Genomic DNA, 18,181 nt, shown 5'->3' with positions numbered 1-18,181 from the left:
TGACGGCAAAACATCCCCAATACAACGTAATCGGTGCAAACAAGTGGAACTGACAACCTTACATCAATCAAACCAAACAATAAATTTGAATCTGTCCAGTACTCCTCCGCCCTCTCTGCAAACACACACACATTCGAAATAAATGGTGTCAATAATATAAAATACTGTTGCTGAGTGAGTCCTATTGTGCTGTAGTAATTCTAATTTTCTACAGTGTAAAAATGCTTTGTAGCGTGCCGTCTTTTAGGAAGCGTTATAATGTGTATAAAATAGTTTGCATGATGAAAATGTTAATTATGATGCAGTGTAGTGTTAAACTACACTAATAAACTGCTGTATCGCAAACCAAAGCAAGTTCAACCTTTGGAAAGACAGTACAGAAATTTCCCAGTGTACCGTTTTCTTCTCTGCTGTTGAGACGAGTATGCGGTGGAAATATGCTGGTTGTTTTGTAGGTCCAAAGTCTTTTTAAAAAGGTGATAAATGGGTTGCAATCAGGTGACAAGTGCACACAGAGTTACATGACATTTTACAAGTCCAACCATCCGGTCTGGCCACTTTTTTCACATCTCATCCATGCGTGCATGTTAATTAATGTTAATTAAGACAAAGTGAAAGTGCATTTTGAAAGCAGGATTGCGTTATTCTAAGCCTCCAAATGATTTGGTCATCACACTTTCTTCATTTGCAGCCTAAAAGTGACGTGCACGTTCATTTGCCGCACATTTGACACGGGAATCCTGTAAACATTTGGGAGAGATTCGATAAAACGTCATGGCGGGACACTTTGTTGAGCTTTAAACATTTTACTTAGAAAGGCACAAACTATGATTTCCTGGTCAATTATTCTGATGTAAGAAATAAAAGTCGAAAGACATCTTTCCCCCATGTAAATCAACATCTTTTGCCATAACTCAGATATAAGCGTCGTGAAGGACTCTTCCTAGATCAGTCTTTATTAAGTTTTGTTTTTCGTAATTGTTAATTCCAAACCTAAACTTTCCACTGTAATTGTTTTCTGTTTTTTTTTTTTTCCCCAAAAAGTGCAATAATAGTAAGAGAGCTTAATATCGGTTTCTCTCGATCTTCCACAGTACCTGAGGCCAGTGACTGTGCTACAAAGTCCACGTTGACAGACGAAAAGAAAGCCAGAGGAAGGGGAAAAATGCAACTCCAGAACACTACAACATAAAAAGAAGTCTTCAAAAACGGAGGATTCCATTACAAAAAAGAAAAAAAAAAAAAAACATAAAACTGCTCCAATTTCTGTTATAGATGAAAAGCTTGCCGTGTCGCTTGGATTTAATATGATCGTATTTTCACCTTTGATCCCAAAACACACACCAAAAGGAAGAAAAGGGAAAGCAAGAAACAATTGGTTGAGGAGCAGAATTCGGATGGTTCCCCCTGATCAACAGCTCACTGTTGGAACAACAAACCTTCTTTATGGAATCTAGAATACAACAACTGTTTCAAACAGTATCTTTTTTCATATTCACGCCACAGTTTCATTGTTACAGCTTTTTAAAACGTTTTTTTCTCAAGCCTCTCTTCTGCCCCATCCCTCCGAGTTTTTTTTCTTGCCGATTAAGGAATCAGAGTCTGTTGGGAGTCAGTCTGACCGCAACGTTCCTTTAACACATCGGCAGCCGGGGAGCGCTGAGAACGAGAAAGATAGAAGCAGGGATGGCGGAAGGGAAGTGGGGGGGGTGAAGGGAAGTCAAGTGAGGAAGGTAAAGAGGTGAGGGGAAGCTGGGTAGAGAAAAGGACAGGGAGGGGGGCGGAGGGGGGCGAGGGTCTGTGTAGTTGCTTCCATTTAAAACTCGACAGTGACAACAAGGTTTCAAGTTCTCTCCAATCGCTTGGTTCACTTGTGCCTCTGGAGAGCTTTCCTCTTTCTCCTTTTGAAGAAACAACAGCACCTGAGCACAAACAGACAAGGTGTTCAAAACAACATTCTTACAATAGTACACAGACATTTCCTCTCAAGTATACGTTGGGCCTCGTACTTGGTTTCGTCGGCCACTTCAACCTCGGTGGGAGCGGTGATGGGAGCGTTTGAGTGTCCGGCCGTGGGATCATCCGTGTTCAGCTCGCCATTTGTTGAGCTCATCACCTGCACGACCAAACAAAGAGAGCAGAACACCCAATGGGTTGGCGGGTGACAATGCAAAGAACCACAACTCGTACTATATGCGATTGCCAGCCATCTTTGAGCGGATCGTTTTGCGCAGTAACTTGGGAGCGCTCCAACTAAAGCAACTTCATAACATGCTGCAGTACTACTGCCTCAACACTGGGTGGCGCCATTGAGTTGCAGCATGAACAATGAAGGCTTCCGATTTCAGGAGCGCTGCCAAATACCTACTTGGGAGCAAATGGCGATGGAAATTTGAATTGTTACGGGTGGAAAATAAATCGATTCATTGTGAAGCACCGGCATTTAGCTAACGGAATCATCATGTCATGAAAGTTGCTGCTAGATGTCATCGCTGTACAGTCAGCCACCCCCCCCCCCTCCCTCTCACGTCACAGGCAATTAGCAGATGAAGCAATTGCTGCTGGGAGAGCAAAACAACAAACACACGGGGGGATCACACAGTTGAATGTACGCACACGGCAGAGGGTTGGCCAAAGCACAGGCACAGGTACAGGTAGCGTGAAGTGTGTGAGGGATGAGAGAGAGAGAAAGAAAGAGAGAGAGAGAGAGAGAGAGCACACGCATAACCATACAGCTTCATGCACTTGCCATCCAAGCAGCAGCAGTACCTGGACAGAGCCCCCCAGCCGCTCAGCTGTGAGGTGTGACCCCAAAGTCTCCTTATTGGTCACAGGGGTGGGCTGAGACTCACTTCCTTTTGGCTCAGGCGACTTGATGCAATAGCAAAAAAGGTTGAAGACGCAGGTGGTGGTGGTGGTAGTGGTGGTGGTGGTGAAAGGGGAGGGCAAGGAGGTGAGGGGATCCCATTGTGTGAGATTTGGGGGTGAGTTGTGAGGGAGAGAGGGGGGGGGGGACAAGGAAGAGGTGGGGTAGGTGAGTCAAAACAAAAGAAAGAAAGAAAAACAAAAAGAAACAAAACAATTACAGAAGACATCTCCCAAGCAGAAGCAGGCTTGTTAAGACTTACTATGTTAAATAGAGGAGAAGAGGGAAGCAAAATTCATATGAAGCACAGATCGACACACTTACAAAGTCATGCGGGAGTCAAAGAAAAAAAAAAAAACAGCCTTGATCAAACCTATGTACGATGAGATTGTGCTGTCAATTTGCAGAGAATCCAAATGTTTTCGTACTTCCCCATCGCCTAGCATGGATGTTGCCGTTTACAGCGAGAAGGGGCGTGAGGTCAAAATGAAAAGATCTCAAGTGTCACGCCCTTTCTGCCCCATGTGGAAACAATGAAAGGCTCTCATGACGGATAATTACATATTTTTGCGTCGATCAGAAATGTGTCCGTTCCAAATGATTCATCTTTTACCCAGGCTAAAAATAAAAGGCAAGGCTCGGATGAGGCTGGTAAAATGAACGGAAAGAGTTGCTATTGTCATCACTGGTATGAACAATGCAGTCTGCATTTTCAACTCATGCATGCAATGACCAAAGCTTAGAGTGGGCAGGGGATCCAAAATAAAGAGGGATTTGCTTGACAGCGAATGCAGCAAAATTCAACTCATGACTGGAAATGTATATCGTCTGGCGGGAGACAAATGAGTCACTTATGCATTCGTGTGTGGTGCACAGGTGGAAATGAATGGCAGCCATTTTCTCAAGGAAGTTGCTTACAGTTGGATACAGCAAGAACAATCAGGCAGAGGAACTTGAATGACTGGGTTGGTTGCTTGGTCAGTCGGCTGGCGGATTGGCAAGCCTGCGTGTGCGCGTGTCTGGTTTATGCAACGTTCCTCGTGACCTCACCTGGTTTTTGGTCTGCTGTTGTGCTTTGTCCCTGCTGCTGGGCTGCAGGGGAGCATCGCTAGGGATAGGGCCGATCGGTGTGGGCTGCGACAAACGCAAAAAGAATTAAAAAATACAACCTGACCGAGCTTGAGAGGTGGCGCAAGTCAGACAAATATATAACGTATCATTTCTGAATGAACTGTAGAGAGTTGGACTATTCTAGCAAAATGCAGCCCGGTGTAATGCACAATGTGTACACTAGAGGGCACTCACCAGGGATTTGCCAACCCAGTCATATTCATAGTCAAAGACGTAGCCGTTTCTGTCAAACAGATCGGTGAAGAGCTTCCGCAAGTAGTCGTAGTCGGGCTTCTCAAAGAAGTCCAGCCTCCTCACATATCGCAGGTAGGTGGCCATCTCTTCTGTATCAAAAGATGCGTTAGGATCCAAAAGAAAGGAACGCTCTACTCTAGTTGCACCCACCTGGGAAGGTTTCACAAAGTACTTCTATCGGGGTTGCTCGTTTGGTGTCCCCGATTTTTTGATACCTCTCCTTCAAAGTTTCCGCCTAAAAAGGAAAGAGAAAAGATGCATCCAGTTTGTGGAGGTGGTCACTAACAGAGGTGGTCATGATAGCCTGGTGACCGCATTGGATGCTTTCTGCCATGTTCCATATCGATGAAAAGTTGGCCCGGGCTGAGCCATGCAACCTCCCCCACAGTGGTCCATCCCTCATATTCATCAACAACAGGCTTCCTCCCACATAACAAATGCTCAGATGTCTCACTCTGCTCGTATTATTTGCAAGAGAGGCAGCCTGGATCGTACCTAGTGACAAATCCATCATTGGACGACAACAGTATCCGAGTAGATTATTTTTGTCATCTGCTCAAAAAGGAACTGGCCGACAACACACATCCATTTCCTCCAAAGTAATTTTCGCAATTCAAGGCGCAAAAAAAAAAAAAAAGAAATCCATGCAAGTGAGACTTGAGGCTGAAATTGAGACTTTGATGTCCTGGCTTAGGTTTCAGACGCTAAAAATACAACAACAGGATGGACCTTGAAATGTCTCCTGCGAGAGAGGATGGGATTGTTTTCCCAAGGTTGGCTAGAGATTGAAAATTCAAGTCTTCTCCGAGAGGAGCAGGAAATGGTCAAATGGAAGCGAAAGACAGCTTGACAACACTCGCTGTAATGCAATACTATACCTTTAAGCCTTGCCAAGGGAGGCTGCCTCGAAGGAAGTACATAAACATGTGACCCAAGGCCTCCAAATCATCCCGCCTACTTTGCTCTGGAAATGACAAGAAGGTGCAAGATGTTTTCAGTCAGCCACGGTAGTTTCATCGCTGATGGTTTCATGAACAAGAGGAGAATCAAGATGTTCTTTTTTTCCACTCACCTTTCCCCAGATGTGTGTTGATGCTCATATAGCGCGCCGTTCCAGTCAGACTCTTGTGCTCCCGGTACGGGATGTGTTTTTTGGTCTCGGGGTCTATGTACTCTTTGGCCAGACCAAAATCGATGATGTGAATGGTGTGCTGTCTTTTGCTTCCCGGTCGCCCGACTAAGAAGTTTTCTGGCTTCACATCTCGGTAGATCAGACTTTTTGTGTGGACATACTCCATCCGCGTTATCTAGATGAGATGCGCAAGTGGTTATAGAGGTGCGATGAATGTCTTTTCGAAATTCAGTCTTCGGCACAGTGATGTCATTTATTTATTATTATTTTTTTTTACTTATACTTTGTTGTCAGTTTTTAGTTGACAGTAACTTCCCCTTTCTTATTTGTCTCATTGTCTTTCATGAAGAGGATGTGTGTATGCCTGAACAGTCAAATATAAGTGACAGCATACATTAGTCCAGTGATTCTCAACCTTTATGGAGCCAAGACACATATTTGAAGCTGGAGAAATCTCACGGCACACCATTAAATAAAGATGTGACAGCAAAATTGGGTACACGTCAATCATACGAAAGTCTACTGGGATAAAACTGAAGAAGCCAATAAATGAATACAATTAACCGACGCGTGCTCCAATACGTTCATGTTACGTCAATGTCAACCTTACCAGCTGTATGGCTATCATCAGGACGGTCTTGAGGGAGAAAGTGCGGTCGCAAAGATCGAACAGGTCCTCGAGACTGGGCCCGAGCAGCTCCAACACCATGGCGTTGTATTTCCCGCAAGGACCAAAGTAGTACACCTGTGGAATTCCCTCTGTGGGAAGAGGCCCAAATCATTTCAATGAATAACTTTTTCCAAAAGCGGTGTCATGTTAAAACAAAACGTAAAACAATTCACCCCGTGAATTTCAATTTGGTAAATATGCAAAGGAAAGCAGACATGGAGTCAAAACAAAGGCCACAGTAATGTGGGTCACCGTGGCATCAAAAGCCAGAAACCATGAGCTATTGCGTCAACGATTCACCACCACGGATGTGTTGTGAAATACAACTAACTATCATTTCCAACGAACACTGAGGTTCGGCTGAATTTTCAGTGCAGTACGTAAACACTGACAAAAGTTGGAAGTGGAAAGAAAACAAGTACGATGTACACAAGCAGTCGTTTCAAAATGCATGCATCATAAAAGTAAAAAGTCCCACTGCCTTATCAAGATTTCATGAAGGGTCAAAATAACAACAGTACGTTTTTTCCATGCATTTTGTATTTTAAACGTAAAAAAAAGAAAAAAGCTCACTCCCCAAACGATTGCGATGATACAAATTTGAGTTGTTTGGTGCCAAAGCAATGGTCAGTGGTGCTTTGCCCCTACTGCCATCATTGGAGACAATTCAACCTATTGTGCATATATTGCGGGTCTTATAAGTTGCATCATGGCAACTGAAAACAATGTTGCTGTCAGAGTTGGAGGGCAGAGAGGGATTGGGAAAAGATGAGATGAGATGGCCAGAGCCAAGCGTTGCAGGGAGGGAATGCATATTAAACATTTAGAGTACGGAGGATAAAGAGAAGTGACTTCCATTAGGCCAAATGCTCGGGAGATGTCCTCCCTCGGCTGAAATAAGATCAATGGCTTGTCTCAAGACTGGCCAAATGAAAGTTACACAAGAACGCTACTTGACGCTTTTAACCTGATACTGCTAATTGGGGGAGAAGCTTAAAGGCAACCGTTCGGTTTTATCTTCATATATATGGCATATTGTCAATTTCTTGCACAATTGACGCGGGACAAAAATGTGTCTGTGCGATACGGTCGTGTCAGCTTAACATAATCAATGAGAATATTAGTCAATCAATAGAGCCAAGGAAAGGGATGGGAATTATTAGCATGGCATAATTGAGAGTTTCCTTTGCCATCTATGGCGGCGACGCAATCAGGAACATCCCGACTGAGGAAATTATCCCAGTAAACAAACCATAATGGCTCGTCGAGGGAGGGCCATCTATAAATAGTCAAGGACTGCCCTTGTGCACCAAACCCTTTCAGGGCTTGAGCTCCAGCGTCAGGATCAAGGAATTGACACGGCAATAAATACCAGCCCCAAAAAGCCACGGGCAGACGCTGTGTTGTGGCCGGCTTGTGAAAACAAAACAAAAACATCCACTGAGTAGAGTAGACAAGCACTATTTGTTTATCTTACCTGAATTTCCCAACTGTTTGTAAAATCTATATTCCAAATGGAGCTGTGGCGCCCTGGATTTTATAGGCTCCTGTAAGAAGGGGGGGGGGGGGGGGGAGAAATACTGTGAGTAAAACATGGCATAGGTTATCATCTCGAATTCAAGCAATTGTGAAATCGGCACCACCGTGCAAGCCGCGTGATTGACAAGCGCAACTTAACCGAAAGCGTTTTACAAGTTCTAATCGCTAAAACTAACTCGAGTTTAAAGTTGTCATTGTTCATTGCGAGAGGCTCAAGTGCGGCCTTTTGTCAAGGCTTCGTCCAAAAACCAGATTTACAAAATGTAATCCGATTAACCGCACCAGGCGAGATGACAAGGCCAAAGGTGCATTTCTGATTTCAAAGAAGATGAAGGAAAACTGAAAGTTTTTAAGCAGTCATTGATGCTCTAATCAAATTAGGACTAAAATCTCTTTGACTGCCTTGTAAACACTCATCGGCATACCAAGTGAGTTCTGCTCAAGGCAGTGTTTCTTCCCGCCAATACAAAATGCATGCCCGATTTATATTCCGTCACACAAATACGCATTTCAATGTGAAATATGAAAAAAACAGAATTGAAACGAGTGCTTGATCTCAAAGACACAATTGCTCCCACATCATGGTAACAAGAGAAATGTCCAGAGGCCACACATAAGAGTCCCAAAAGGGACAACAGACAGGGCGGGTAATAGAGAAGAGTGCAAGCCTGTGGGATGAAGACATGTGAGCAGCCTGAGAGGCAACACAAGGCACTGCTTGGCTAGTGTGAAAACACACACACTCACACACACCCCGCACCATCCGCCCGCCCCACCATCACCTCCATGGGCACCAGCAGCCATGAACATGAACAACAAATATATAAATGATGGGTGAAAGCAGATGGCGCTACACTGTAGAAGCATTTAAAACGGCTTACAATGGGAAACAGAGGCTTATGGCAGCTTTATGGAGCCTACTTAAGAGTCATCTCTATTTCCAGCAGATGGACTAAGCTATGGCTGTGTAAATGACCACAGCTAAACTGCCAATGTCTGATGTAACAACGTCGCATTTGACAAGGATTTTTTTTTTTTTTTCCTTGTAAATATCATTTGTGTGATCTGCTCACAGGATGAGAGGAAATGAAATGCGGGCCATGCTCGGAAACAGTTTGATTTTAGTCAAGTGATTTGAAGCCAACTGGAACTTGGTTAGCTTCTCAAAAACTTTTGTGACAAGGTATCAACTTAAATGTAGAGGTATGCAATATTGGTTTTATATAAAATCAATTCCTTCAGGCAAAAAAAAAAAAAAAAAAAAAGTAAAAACCCATCATTTACATATTAAAAAAATATACCTCCCAATGCATTTCAATGTGCTTCAATTATGTGCATATATTTTATATGAGTAAGCCGGCCGCGTCAATATGGGCCGCAAATAGCTGATCGTTGAACAAATCCTAAGTTTAGACATCAATGAATAATAATTTGTATTAATCATGACTTTAATATCAATCAAATTTATTTCTCCATAATTACGCAGCCCTACATCATAGCATATGCCCCCCCCCCCCCCCCCCCCCCCAGGAATAATGAACAGAATAAGACAAGATCAATGTGACTGGATGCCACAACACTATGACCTCAAAAATGTGTTGCTCACTAGGGATCTGTGATTTAGGACTTGATTCAGTCCAAACACTGAAATTATGTGGTAATGATGTCACATTGCTCTGTTCATGATGTCATCCTAATCTTTCACAGAGCCCAACTGGACCCTTTTTTTTCTTTCTAATCACAGTCTAGGGACTGCTATGACATCCAAAATGTACAGTACATTGATGTCATCATTTAGTTGCTTTCTAAATGAGCGATTTGATGGAATCCCTCCTTGAACAAAGCCTATACATTGTGTCGAGGGCAGCTGACCAACAGGCCAGAAGGGCCCTTCCCTGTCTGACCTGCTGCTACTGCCGCAGGAACCTCTCCACCTCAGCTGTTCCTCACCGTCCCTTTAAAATACATTTGGCCGTGTGGTGACTACCAGTGAAGCACCAACATCGTTTGGCATTGATACACCTGATGGGTTGTGGATCATAGGAGCATTCAAGGAAGTAGCTAAACACAGATGTCTAAATTGTGCGTGCCACTCCTCCCTCCTGCAAGTGACTTTGATTAGGAGCCAAGTCCGATCAAAAAGTGTAGCAACAGAACTACAGAAAATAGCAACAACGGTGGCTGCTGTTCATATTTCATCTCTGCCGTTCATTCCGCTGTGTTTTTCAATTGGCATGGGTGGGGGAGCGTCTGATCCTGCTCCACTGTAAATTCCAAACTCTGAAATACAACCACCGACAGATGACATCGATGCCCATTTTAGAGATGAGATCAGCGGTTTTTGTGAGTCCGCTGGGAGAACCTTCTTTTCCTACGGCTGAATATAAAAGACCAGAAAAGGCAGAATATAAAATGATTGAAGACGATCTTAAAAATGGCATTAAATGTTGTTGATAGTCATGGTAACAAATATAAGGATGAAAACGGATGACAGCTCTGGGATGATGTGTTTGATAACACCATTTCAAGTCAACTCTTGGAGCTCGTACAAATACATGATTATGTCATCAGAGATTACGCAGCGCTTTCAGGCTAGTCACCACGGTAGTTTCACATAAACTTTGCGTGGACAGAAAAATCAACTTCATCTTCAGGGGATTACCCAACTCTTCATAGCATGTCAGCCGGGCTAAATCTGGGATCAGATAGCAGAGAAAGACCTGAGCTGACCTTTCGAACTCGATGGATTGGGTTTTATTTTGTTGATTGAAAACCACCAAAAATTCAGACAAACTTTTTTTTCTTTTCAAATCAAAGGGCCACTCAGAGGACACATGGCCAGCGTCCCATCTCACGCCAAGACTATCTACCCCAGGTCTAGTTAATACTGCCGCATTAGATCTTAGCAATTGATCATCAAAAGAAGCCAGTGTGACTTTCAAAGAGTGTCAACGTATGCCAAAGTGCGACACGTACGCAACGGAGCCAACGTTATGCGTAAGCCCCGGAATAGAGCGACCTTTCCGTGACTCCCAATAAAGCATTTCACAATATGCATTTTGCAATGTGACTCAACTGTAGAGAACGATCTCAAATGTCAACAAAGTGAAGCTTCAATCGCAAGCTTGAATGATCGGGTGACTGAAAGGATCAGACAAATGAAGACGTCCAAGTCAGGCATGTGTGCATTTGGATCGGGCGCGTTTTTCCTGACAAGAGAACGATCCGCTAAAGTTGGGAGCGTCACTACGATTTCTATCCAGATGTAAATCACAATCAAAGCAACATCTCTATGTGATAACGCTAGCTACTGATTCATTCACATATTAGCTAGTGGTGGCCTTTGACATGACAGTATTTATTCATGCAACCTTGCCGGCGTGCTCTCAAGAGGTAACGCAAAGTAGGGAAGACCTTAAATTGTCAAAATGTCACTTGAAACATGCTGATAGAGCTTTTATGCCGATACTGTTGTGCGACAACTGCCTCGTGGCAGGCTGATGTAAGCTGCTGAGCTCGACTGAAACGAGAGCTGTTTATCATGCTGCAGTGGGAGGGAGACAGAAGAGTTGGATAAAACGCCTCAATCTACCTCAGAATCAGGAAATAATTAACAAGAGTCACTGCTTTACAGCCTTTGAGCTAGTGTGACATATGCCGCATTTGGTGAAAACATCACATATAAAAGGGAAACTTTGGAATGCTCTGTTTGTGGAAGGAATATTAATTCAACTGACAAAATCCATCTGTTTTTAATCCATCCATCCATCTCAGAAGGCGGCCATTTTAACACTTGCTGTCGACTGAAAATGACATCACAGTTGCCAGGTCGCAGACGACCAATCACGGCTCACCAGGGTTGTGACCCTGTGATGTCATTTTAAGTTGACAGCGAGTGGCAAAATGAAGGAGACAAACGGGTGAATTTTGCGGCTTAACTCGCTCATTCCACAAATGCAATATGAATCAAAATGCACATACAATGTATTTTTTGTAAAAAAAAAAACAAACATTTTGGGGGTCGACTTCCTCTTTAAACATTCAAATAAAATGGCAATTATAGCAGTGGACATTAGAGATTGGCATTTTCTTTAAGACACTGGGATCTCCCTGTGAGCACAGCCGGCCTGCAATGTTTGTCCGTAAATGGCGACACAGTCCTGTCACCATCTCACAGGCACTCAGTCAGTGTAAGAAAGCAAGCAGCCAAAGCACAAACTGACCCTCTCTATGTGTGTCGACCGGGCCTGCTAACAAAGACAACCTTTCAGAACACAGCCGTTTCCACTTGTCTCTTGCTTTTCATTTCAACATGAACACGGGCTCAGAAGAACTTGCTCCATTTCGCACTATAATGTGCTAAAAGAGGTCATTCTTCTTGGTCTCAGGTACGTACAGTGTAGAAGAAGTACATAACTTTCCAAAATAGTTGGGCTATATCACAAGGGCTATAGAATAAGAACTGTTTCTGTAGCAGAAGTACTCAGTACTGTATGTTAGCAGACCTTGTTGCGTTGATATGGCTATCGTTCTCCTGCCTACGCAGTTAATGGCGGAAATGGAAGCCCGGTCAAGGTTTACACTGGCAACGCAACTGTGTGTTACAATGGAAGCCAGTCCTCGGCTCAACACTAGGCCTTTTTACACTGTCCGGTTAAGACGGGCGGGCTGGTTCCTCTTTTTCCTGTTTTGATCAGATTGTCGGACGACATGTCACTGTGTGGAATAAGAGTCCACGTTTGCGGAAATATCCTACCTTGGCTGAGTTATGTGTAAAAGGCAAAGACAGTTGACTGTCACCTGTCAAAAGTAATGGTCAACTTCTTTCATAGAATTTACAAGCTCCTCGTTTCCAGTTAAACAACACGTGTGGCATCTAATTTAGATGGCACATCACCCGTATCACGCCTGCATGTCTTGGTCTGCGATTGATGGATGGAATTCTGACAAGTCGTTGGCGCAAACCTCAAGAGAACACTGCACACTAAGGCTGAAACCAGTCCTCGAGTAATTCATTTTGAAAAATGATGGAGGAATTTTCCCTGCCTCGAGAAACCGTTTATTTAATTGCAAAGCTCAACAAACGCGCCGGTTTCTAAATTCATTCACGGCCATTGAGAGGGAGCAACTCGATGTGTACTGTAAAGAAACTGTTGATTATCTGAAAAGATATTTGCCAAGCCCCAACGGTTGGGCAATACATTTAAAGCCCCTACAGCAGCATGGATGGACATCAACATGTGTGAAGACAACTGTTCAGGAGCGGGGGGGCCCATTTATGTGAAGCCCAGCACCAACTCATCTCAATTCTTTTTTTTTCCCACCGAGTTGAATGCTGAAAACGTACGTGTGCGTTTCACTGTCCACTTCCCCTTAATGTTTACGAACAGAAGTTAGAGCGGGCGCAAGAATCATGGAGCAAAAGTATTGCCTTAATACCATAGCCAGATATAGCTGGATACCATTGGGATAAAAATACCCCAACAGATGGGAAGGTTCACAGGCAAGGGTAGAGGCAGTGAGCACAACGTAAGATTTCACAGAACTGCAATTACAGACGTTTTCTAACCTCGGCCTTCTATGTGGTTGACAAAGCCTTCAATGGATGCCCATTCGGAGATAATGACCTCCCTGGGATATACAAATGTAAGAATAATCATATACAGACCGCTGGAACTGTGGTGGAAATGACGCCGAGACTCCAACATCTTCTGTAATGACTACTTAACTTTGGTTAAACTCTGCCGTTGCCTTCATTAAGGTATAATCATTGAAAATATCAGCTCGCTAATGGGAGCCAATTATCGATACGATAAAGCGGTTGCCAACGTGGTACCTGCGTGGTTCTCCAATTGGTATCCCGCGGGGAAGCTCTAAAGATATCTCATCAATTATGGGATTTTCTAGCAACATCGCAGAAGTTGAATTGACTGAGATTTATGAACAAAAATAAACTTTCATTTTGGTATTGGCGACTGCTCAGACCTGATTATAAAGTAGTTCAAATAACTACAGATAACTTCTGCATAGTACTATACCTGTTTGTGAAGATTCTATAGAACTTTTATCATGCATATAAAAATGAAACATGTCCACAAAAAAATAATATAATATATATATATATTTTTTTTAAAAATAAACCTTGAGGATTTTTATCTGCTTGGAATGCCTGATTATTTGGTGTGCAGTCAAGCTAGGAGTAGCAATAATAATGCAAGGATAAAATATTCTCAAATACATGGCCATCAACGCCTTGGTAATTTTTTTTTAATTTTTTTTTTAAAGAAGTTGTTTGCAGCGTGACGGTTGACTTGACTCTGCTTCCTGACGAGGTCTGGTAGTTTCATCACAAAACGAACATTGTCGATAAGGTTTGCTAAATATTAACAGAGGACAACCCGCCACATGTTAAATGAGAGTGTGCGCTTACCAATTTGATGGCCACATATTCGTTGGTATAGAGATTTTTCCCCAGGCGCAGCTCTCCAAAGTTCCCGCAGCCAATCTTTTTACCAACACGGAAGTTCGGGCCAACCATAAGAACTCCAGAATTGGTCCCAGAACTTCGGCCCCCATGTCCAGTCCTACTTCCTGCCGTCTTAGACATTTTTTTCCCTTCCTCTGTCTCTCCCTTGCCCCCTCTCTTGTCAAAATCCATAAGCTTGTGATACCCTGGCCTCTCCACGATTATTCTCCAGCCATGCAAACCATAGGAGATCCAGTTAACAATGGCAGAGGAAGCTTTAGGAAGAGGGGGGAGGGAGGGAGGGAGGTAGAGAGGGCAACTCTCACAGGACAGAGGAAAGGTGTCGCTGTTACAACTGCGGCGACAAATAAACCAATCTATAGCTAACGTTGCGGGCTCCCGTTTGGTCTCCTCGAGTCACTCCGGCTCCAGTCGAACACAAATACGGTCCCGACAGGAGAAGAGGCAGGCGCCGGCCGCTAAAACGTGTCCACAGACAGACACATACAGTACAAAATCATAAAAAAAGCACTCCAAAAGCCAGCTAGTGCATCCACGAGGCCGCTTGGGAACATCCCTTGGGGTTCCTCATTCCTTGTGGTCAGCCCTCAGTGTTACAGCAGATGCTATCCATGTTGTTGGGTCACGGCACAGAGCGACCCCGAGAACAAACGGCCACGGGACGGGATGGAGAGGTAACCGACTGCTTTTATGTCACCTTGGTGCCCTGCAAAAGAATCAAAAGAAAACAATGAGTTCGGAATTTAGGACGTCATCGTTCCACAGTTCTAATTCAGGATTAAATCCAAACTGGCTGCCAGGCAGATTTGATAGTCACTGGCTGTCAATAAAATACTGTCGACTTCGTTAATCACGAGCTGGCATGTTTAATTATGGCCAAGATTCATTTTGTACTGCCAACATTTTCATCTCATTTATTACAATGGCATCCTAAACAAACTTTAGTCCAAACCCAATTGTTACTTGAGCTTTTAAAACGTGAATCCGTCCAAGAGCCAATAATACAAACCAGTGATTTATTCTTCAAATGTTTCAAACGCATTTGGAGAATGGACATGGACTGCTTGTTTTACAGGACCTCGCTGTAGATGGCACAAGGTTAATACTTGACCAAAATAATTCATATGAGCACAATGATGATAAATGAATTCAATTGGTCAAAATTGAGCATATCTATTTCTTCAGGTAAGCACCATGCTTGTGGTGTAAAATCCAGTCAATTCCTGGCACAGCTGTCAATAACCAGAATCATTTCAATTTTAATTGACAGTGTAACCTAAATCCTCCATTCAAATCTGCTCGACTGAACACTATGTATGCACGAGTTAAGAGGCTGGGAGCAAGTAATGGTCAACGCTTATCAATGGAAAGGCACTTACATTGATCAATAGGAAATATATATATTGGATACGGTGTCCATTCTTAGATGGCCAAGAACACAAATTAAAAGAGAAACGTGTAGAAATGAGCGCAAATTGACATGTTGAGATTGTCCACACCAAATTGTTAGGTCCTTTAGTCATGTTCCTGGAACAAATTGACTCAAGTTTGCTAAATTGACCAAAAGTCAAAAAGAAAAATGAGCACAAATTCAAAGACCTTTAAAAGCCCACATAGCAAATAAATTCAGGAAACATCAATTGATTCCACAAGACCTATTCTGCTGCCCTTCACACAAGTGGCGCAGTTTGAAACGTCTCAGTAATTTTGACATGTGGACTTGGAGAACTCTTTGGAATTCTGGCCTGTATGAGCAGATTGGTGGATATTTTTATCTGAAGCTTGTCAGCAAATCTGAGAAGGGCTTCCCTGACTAGCAGACATGTAAAAGAATCAGACATGTTGAAAAACAATCACGTTATACTTTCTTCACATTGAGCCGATTTTCTAGGGGTGCAAAAACATTGCTCCAAACGGCCGGTTCTTCCCCTCACAAAATATTGATTTCTTCACACCCCATCACCCAAATTTAAAAATGATTTCTGTTGTAAACAGGTTGAATTTCAACCAGGCTTACACTTTGTTTTTGGGACGCCTTGTTACAAAGTAGAGCAGGAAATGCTTTCAACAATAGTCTATGAAAACAAGTGGCTTGCCGATCAGCAATAATGTCTGCCGTATGAGCTTTGGTGATTCATTCTGTAGGAAATGAAAAGAGAGTAGACACCTGGTCACCAGAGGAAAAAGTACAACAAACAGGGTGCCATTAGAGCATCCACGCCAAATCATCACAATTGTCAAATCTGAATTGCTTGTATGACAAGGTTGACATTTGAGATGTTTTTGAGGTAAAACGCACAGATATCCACTCATACCTCTTTGGATAATCTTAATCACGGTTTTTCAGAATATGTGGATTCTTTTCAATCGACTGTTTGTTATCACAACCTATTCATTTCTTACCTTAGTAATACGGCCTAAGTTTTGAGGTGGCACCAATCAACCAGGTGTAAATCATGGCTAGTGGCTTTACCGTCACTTCCCTCAATGCAGCTAAGTTGCATCGACACGAAAAAAAGAATCATTCGATGTGAATTTGATCCGATAAACAAAGCGAAAGCCGATAAAAATACGAATCACACATCGATCGGTAGATTTCCTTCTGATGGCGATGTAAAATGTGTGCATTTTGCTAGTTGGTTAATGCTTGCTAACTAGCTACGAGTAGCTGTCATTCAACGTTACTTTTATGTAGTCCCTCGGATGACTATTTCATCAAATGGATCCCACAATCTATTGTTTTTGGCGGAGTTAATGTCGACGTAGAATATAAGAAGAAGGCATACATTTCTTCCAAAATAACCGTGGTCTAACACATGCTAGTTGGGGAAGACAAGGCCAGATACTCTCAAGACATCCTGGCGTTATTTAGCCACTTAGCATAATAGCGTTCATTCGTTCAAAAACTGGATGTATATTAATACGTTGTCTTATATTTTTACCAATACAACTAGCGCGTAGAACCACTATTCAATTGAAACCTGATGTAAACTGGTTGTTACTATATTACGCATTTGATAAATGCTAACCTAGTTAGCACATCTAAAAAAAAACACCGCTCCTCTTGGCCCTACGCCTAATAAAAAAAAAACAGCTAACGTTAGCTGGCGCTAAAATAGCAACTTGTATATATAGTTAAGAAAGATAAAAAAAAAAAAGAATGCTATGTGAACCAGAGCGTAAAAAGTAAGAAGAGGACAATGCACAAATTATTCATTGACTGACAGCTCCGAAGATACGATAATCGGCTTCGTATACGACTAATAACAAATGAATAACACAGTCACTTCTGATGTTGTTTTAGATTGTATCGACTGCCGTATACTGCAAGTCAGAGCAATCGCCATTTCATCGGACACATATCCATATTGCAGTCATTGGCATTGCGCCGACCACTGCCGGGCAACTCCTTAATCCTAACAAGCGAGTGTACAGCAGCAGTCAGTCCCTCTTTAGCTCCCATGCTAACGTTAGCCAAACTAGCACACGAAGCACACACAGCGAGAACGTTCATGTACAGCGAGCGAGCGAGCGAGGCGCTTTCTTCTTCGAGGAACAACAATTGGGACGGGGCTTTTACGCCCACGGCAAAACGTGTGGAATTACCTTTAGACTTAAGCTATCGACGGCCAGTCGAAGTCATGGCTCTTCGTTCGTATGAATCGTTTCTTTTTTTCGCCCCTCTTGTCCTCCAGTTGCTATGATGTCTCTTTAAGCCTCCCTCGACTGCCGATAGCCTGCCTGACACAGCGTCACACTGCCTCACGCCACTACTACGTAAAAATAAAAAAAAAGGACCGCAACCTTTTCGAGAATACGGAATAGGAAGAGCGCAACTTCCGCACTTTTTCCTCTTCGATTGGCGTCAAAGTACAATACTTTAACTCGTTGAATTACAAATAAAAATACTCTGCGAACTCTATCTGAAGTTCCATCCGAAGAAAACTAGCCCTAAAGTGATTATTTTTATCTAATCATTTATTTTCAATTTGAGTTGTACAGGTCACAATGTTTTGATATGACAGAATTAGATCACAAAAACTGGCAAATAAAAAAGGGTGTGTAGACTTTTTCTATCCACTGTACAATGTTCGATGATGTGAAGAAAATGTCCTAAAACTA

General features: G+C 42.9%; 1 protein-coding gene across 3 annotated transcripts; it reads right to left on the bottom strand.

Annotated features, from left to right (window-relative positions):
• Window positions 1–930: 930 nt before the first annotated feature.
• Window positions 931–17,831, bottom strand: csnk1g2b (casein kinase 1, gamma 2b). Of its 3 annotated transcripts, XM_061297578.1 has the most exons (12): window positions 17,666–17,831; window positions 14,003–14,765; window positions 7,511–7,580; window positions 5,974–6,122; window positions 5,304–5,538; window positions 5,110–5,195; window positions 4,382–4,466; window positions 4,172–4,320; window positions 3,917–4,000; window positions 2,770–2,871; window positions 2,010–2,116; window positions 931–1,922 (listed from the first exon to the last, which is right to left on the bottom strand). In XM_061297578.1, the coding sequence occupies exons 2-12, from the start codon at window positions 14,228–14,230 to the stop codon at window positions 1,868–1,870; spliced, it is 1,350 nt and encodes a 449-aa protein (XP_061153562.1). In that variant the 5' UTR covers window positions 14,231–14,765; window positions 17,666–17,831; the 3' UTR covers window positions 931–1,867. The 3 variants fall into 3 exon arrangements, with proteins under 3 accessions (XP_061153562.1, XP_061153560.1, XP_061153561.1); XM_061297576.1 differs by lacking the exon at window positions 2,770–2,871 and having other exon boundaries at window positions 17,666–17,830; XM_061297577.1 differs by lacking the exon at window positions 2,770–2,871 and having other exon boundaries at window positions 4,172–4,317; window positions 17,666–17,830.
• Window positions 17,832–18,181: the final 350 nt, after the last annotated feature.

This window comes from Syngnathus typhle, linkage group LG14 (genome assembly GCF_033458585.1).
Source record: "Syngnathus typhle isolate RoL2023-S1 ecotype Sweden linkage group LG14, RoL_Styp_1.0, whole genome shotgun sequence".
NCBI classification, from domain to species: Eukaryota; Metazoa; Chordata; class Actinopteri; order Syngnathiformes; family Syngnathidae; genus Syngnathus; species Syngnathus typhle.
This window is presented reverse-complemented; position numbering and strand designations above follow the sequence as displayed.

What these genes read in the sequence shown, in the direction of transcription:
- csnk1g2b (XM_061297578.1), bottom strand. Translation starts at nt 14,230, where the DNA reads ATGGATTTTGACAAGAGAGGGGGCAAGGGAGAGACAGAGGAAGGGAAA. An exon ending in AATATGTGGCCATCAAATTG is followed by an intron (nt 7,581 to 14,002) that starts GTAAGCGCACAC and finishes CCCTTCTTACAG; the next exon opens with GAGCCTATAAAATCCAGGGC. An exon ending in TGATGATAGCCATACAGCTG is followed by an intron (nt 5,539 to 5,973) that starts GTAAGGTTGACA and finishes CATCTCATCTAG; the next exon opens with ATAACGCGGATGGAGTATGT.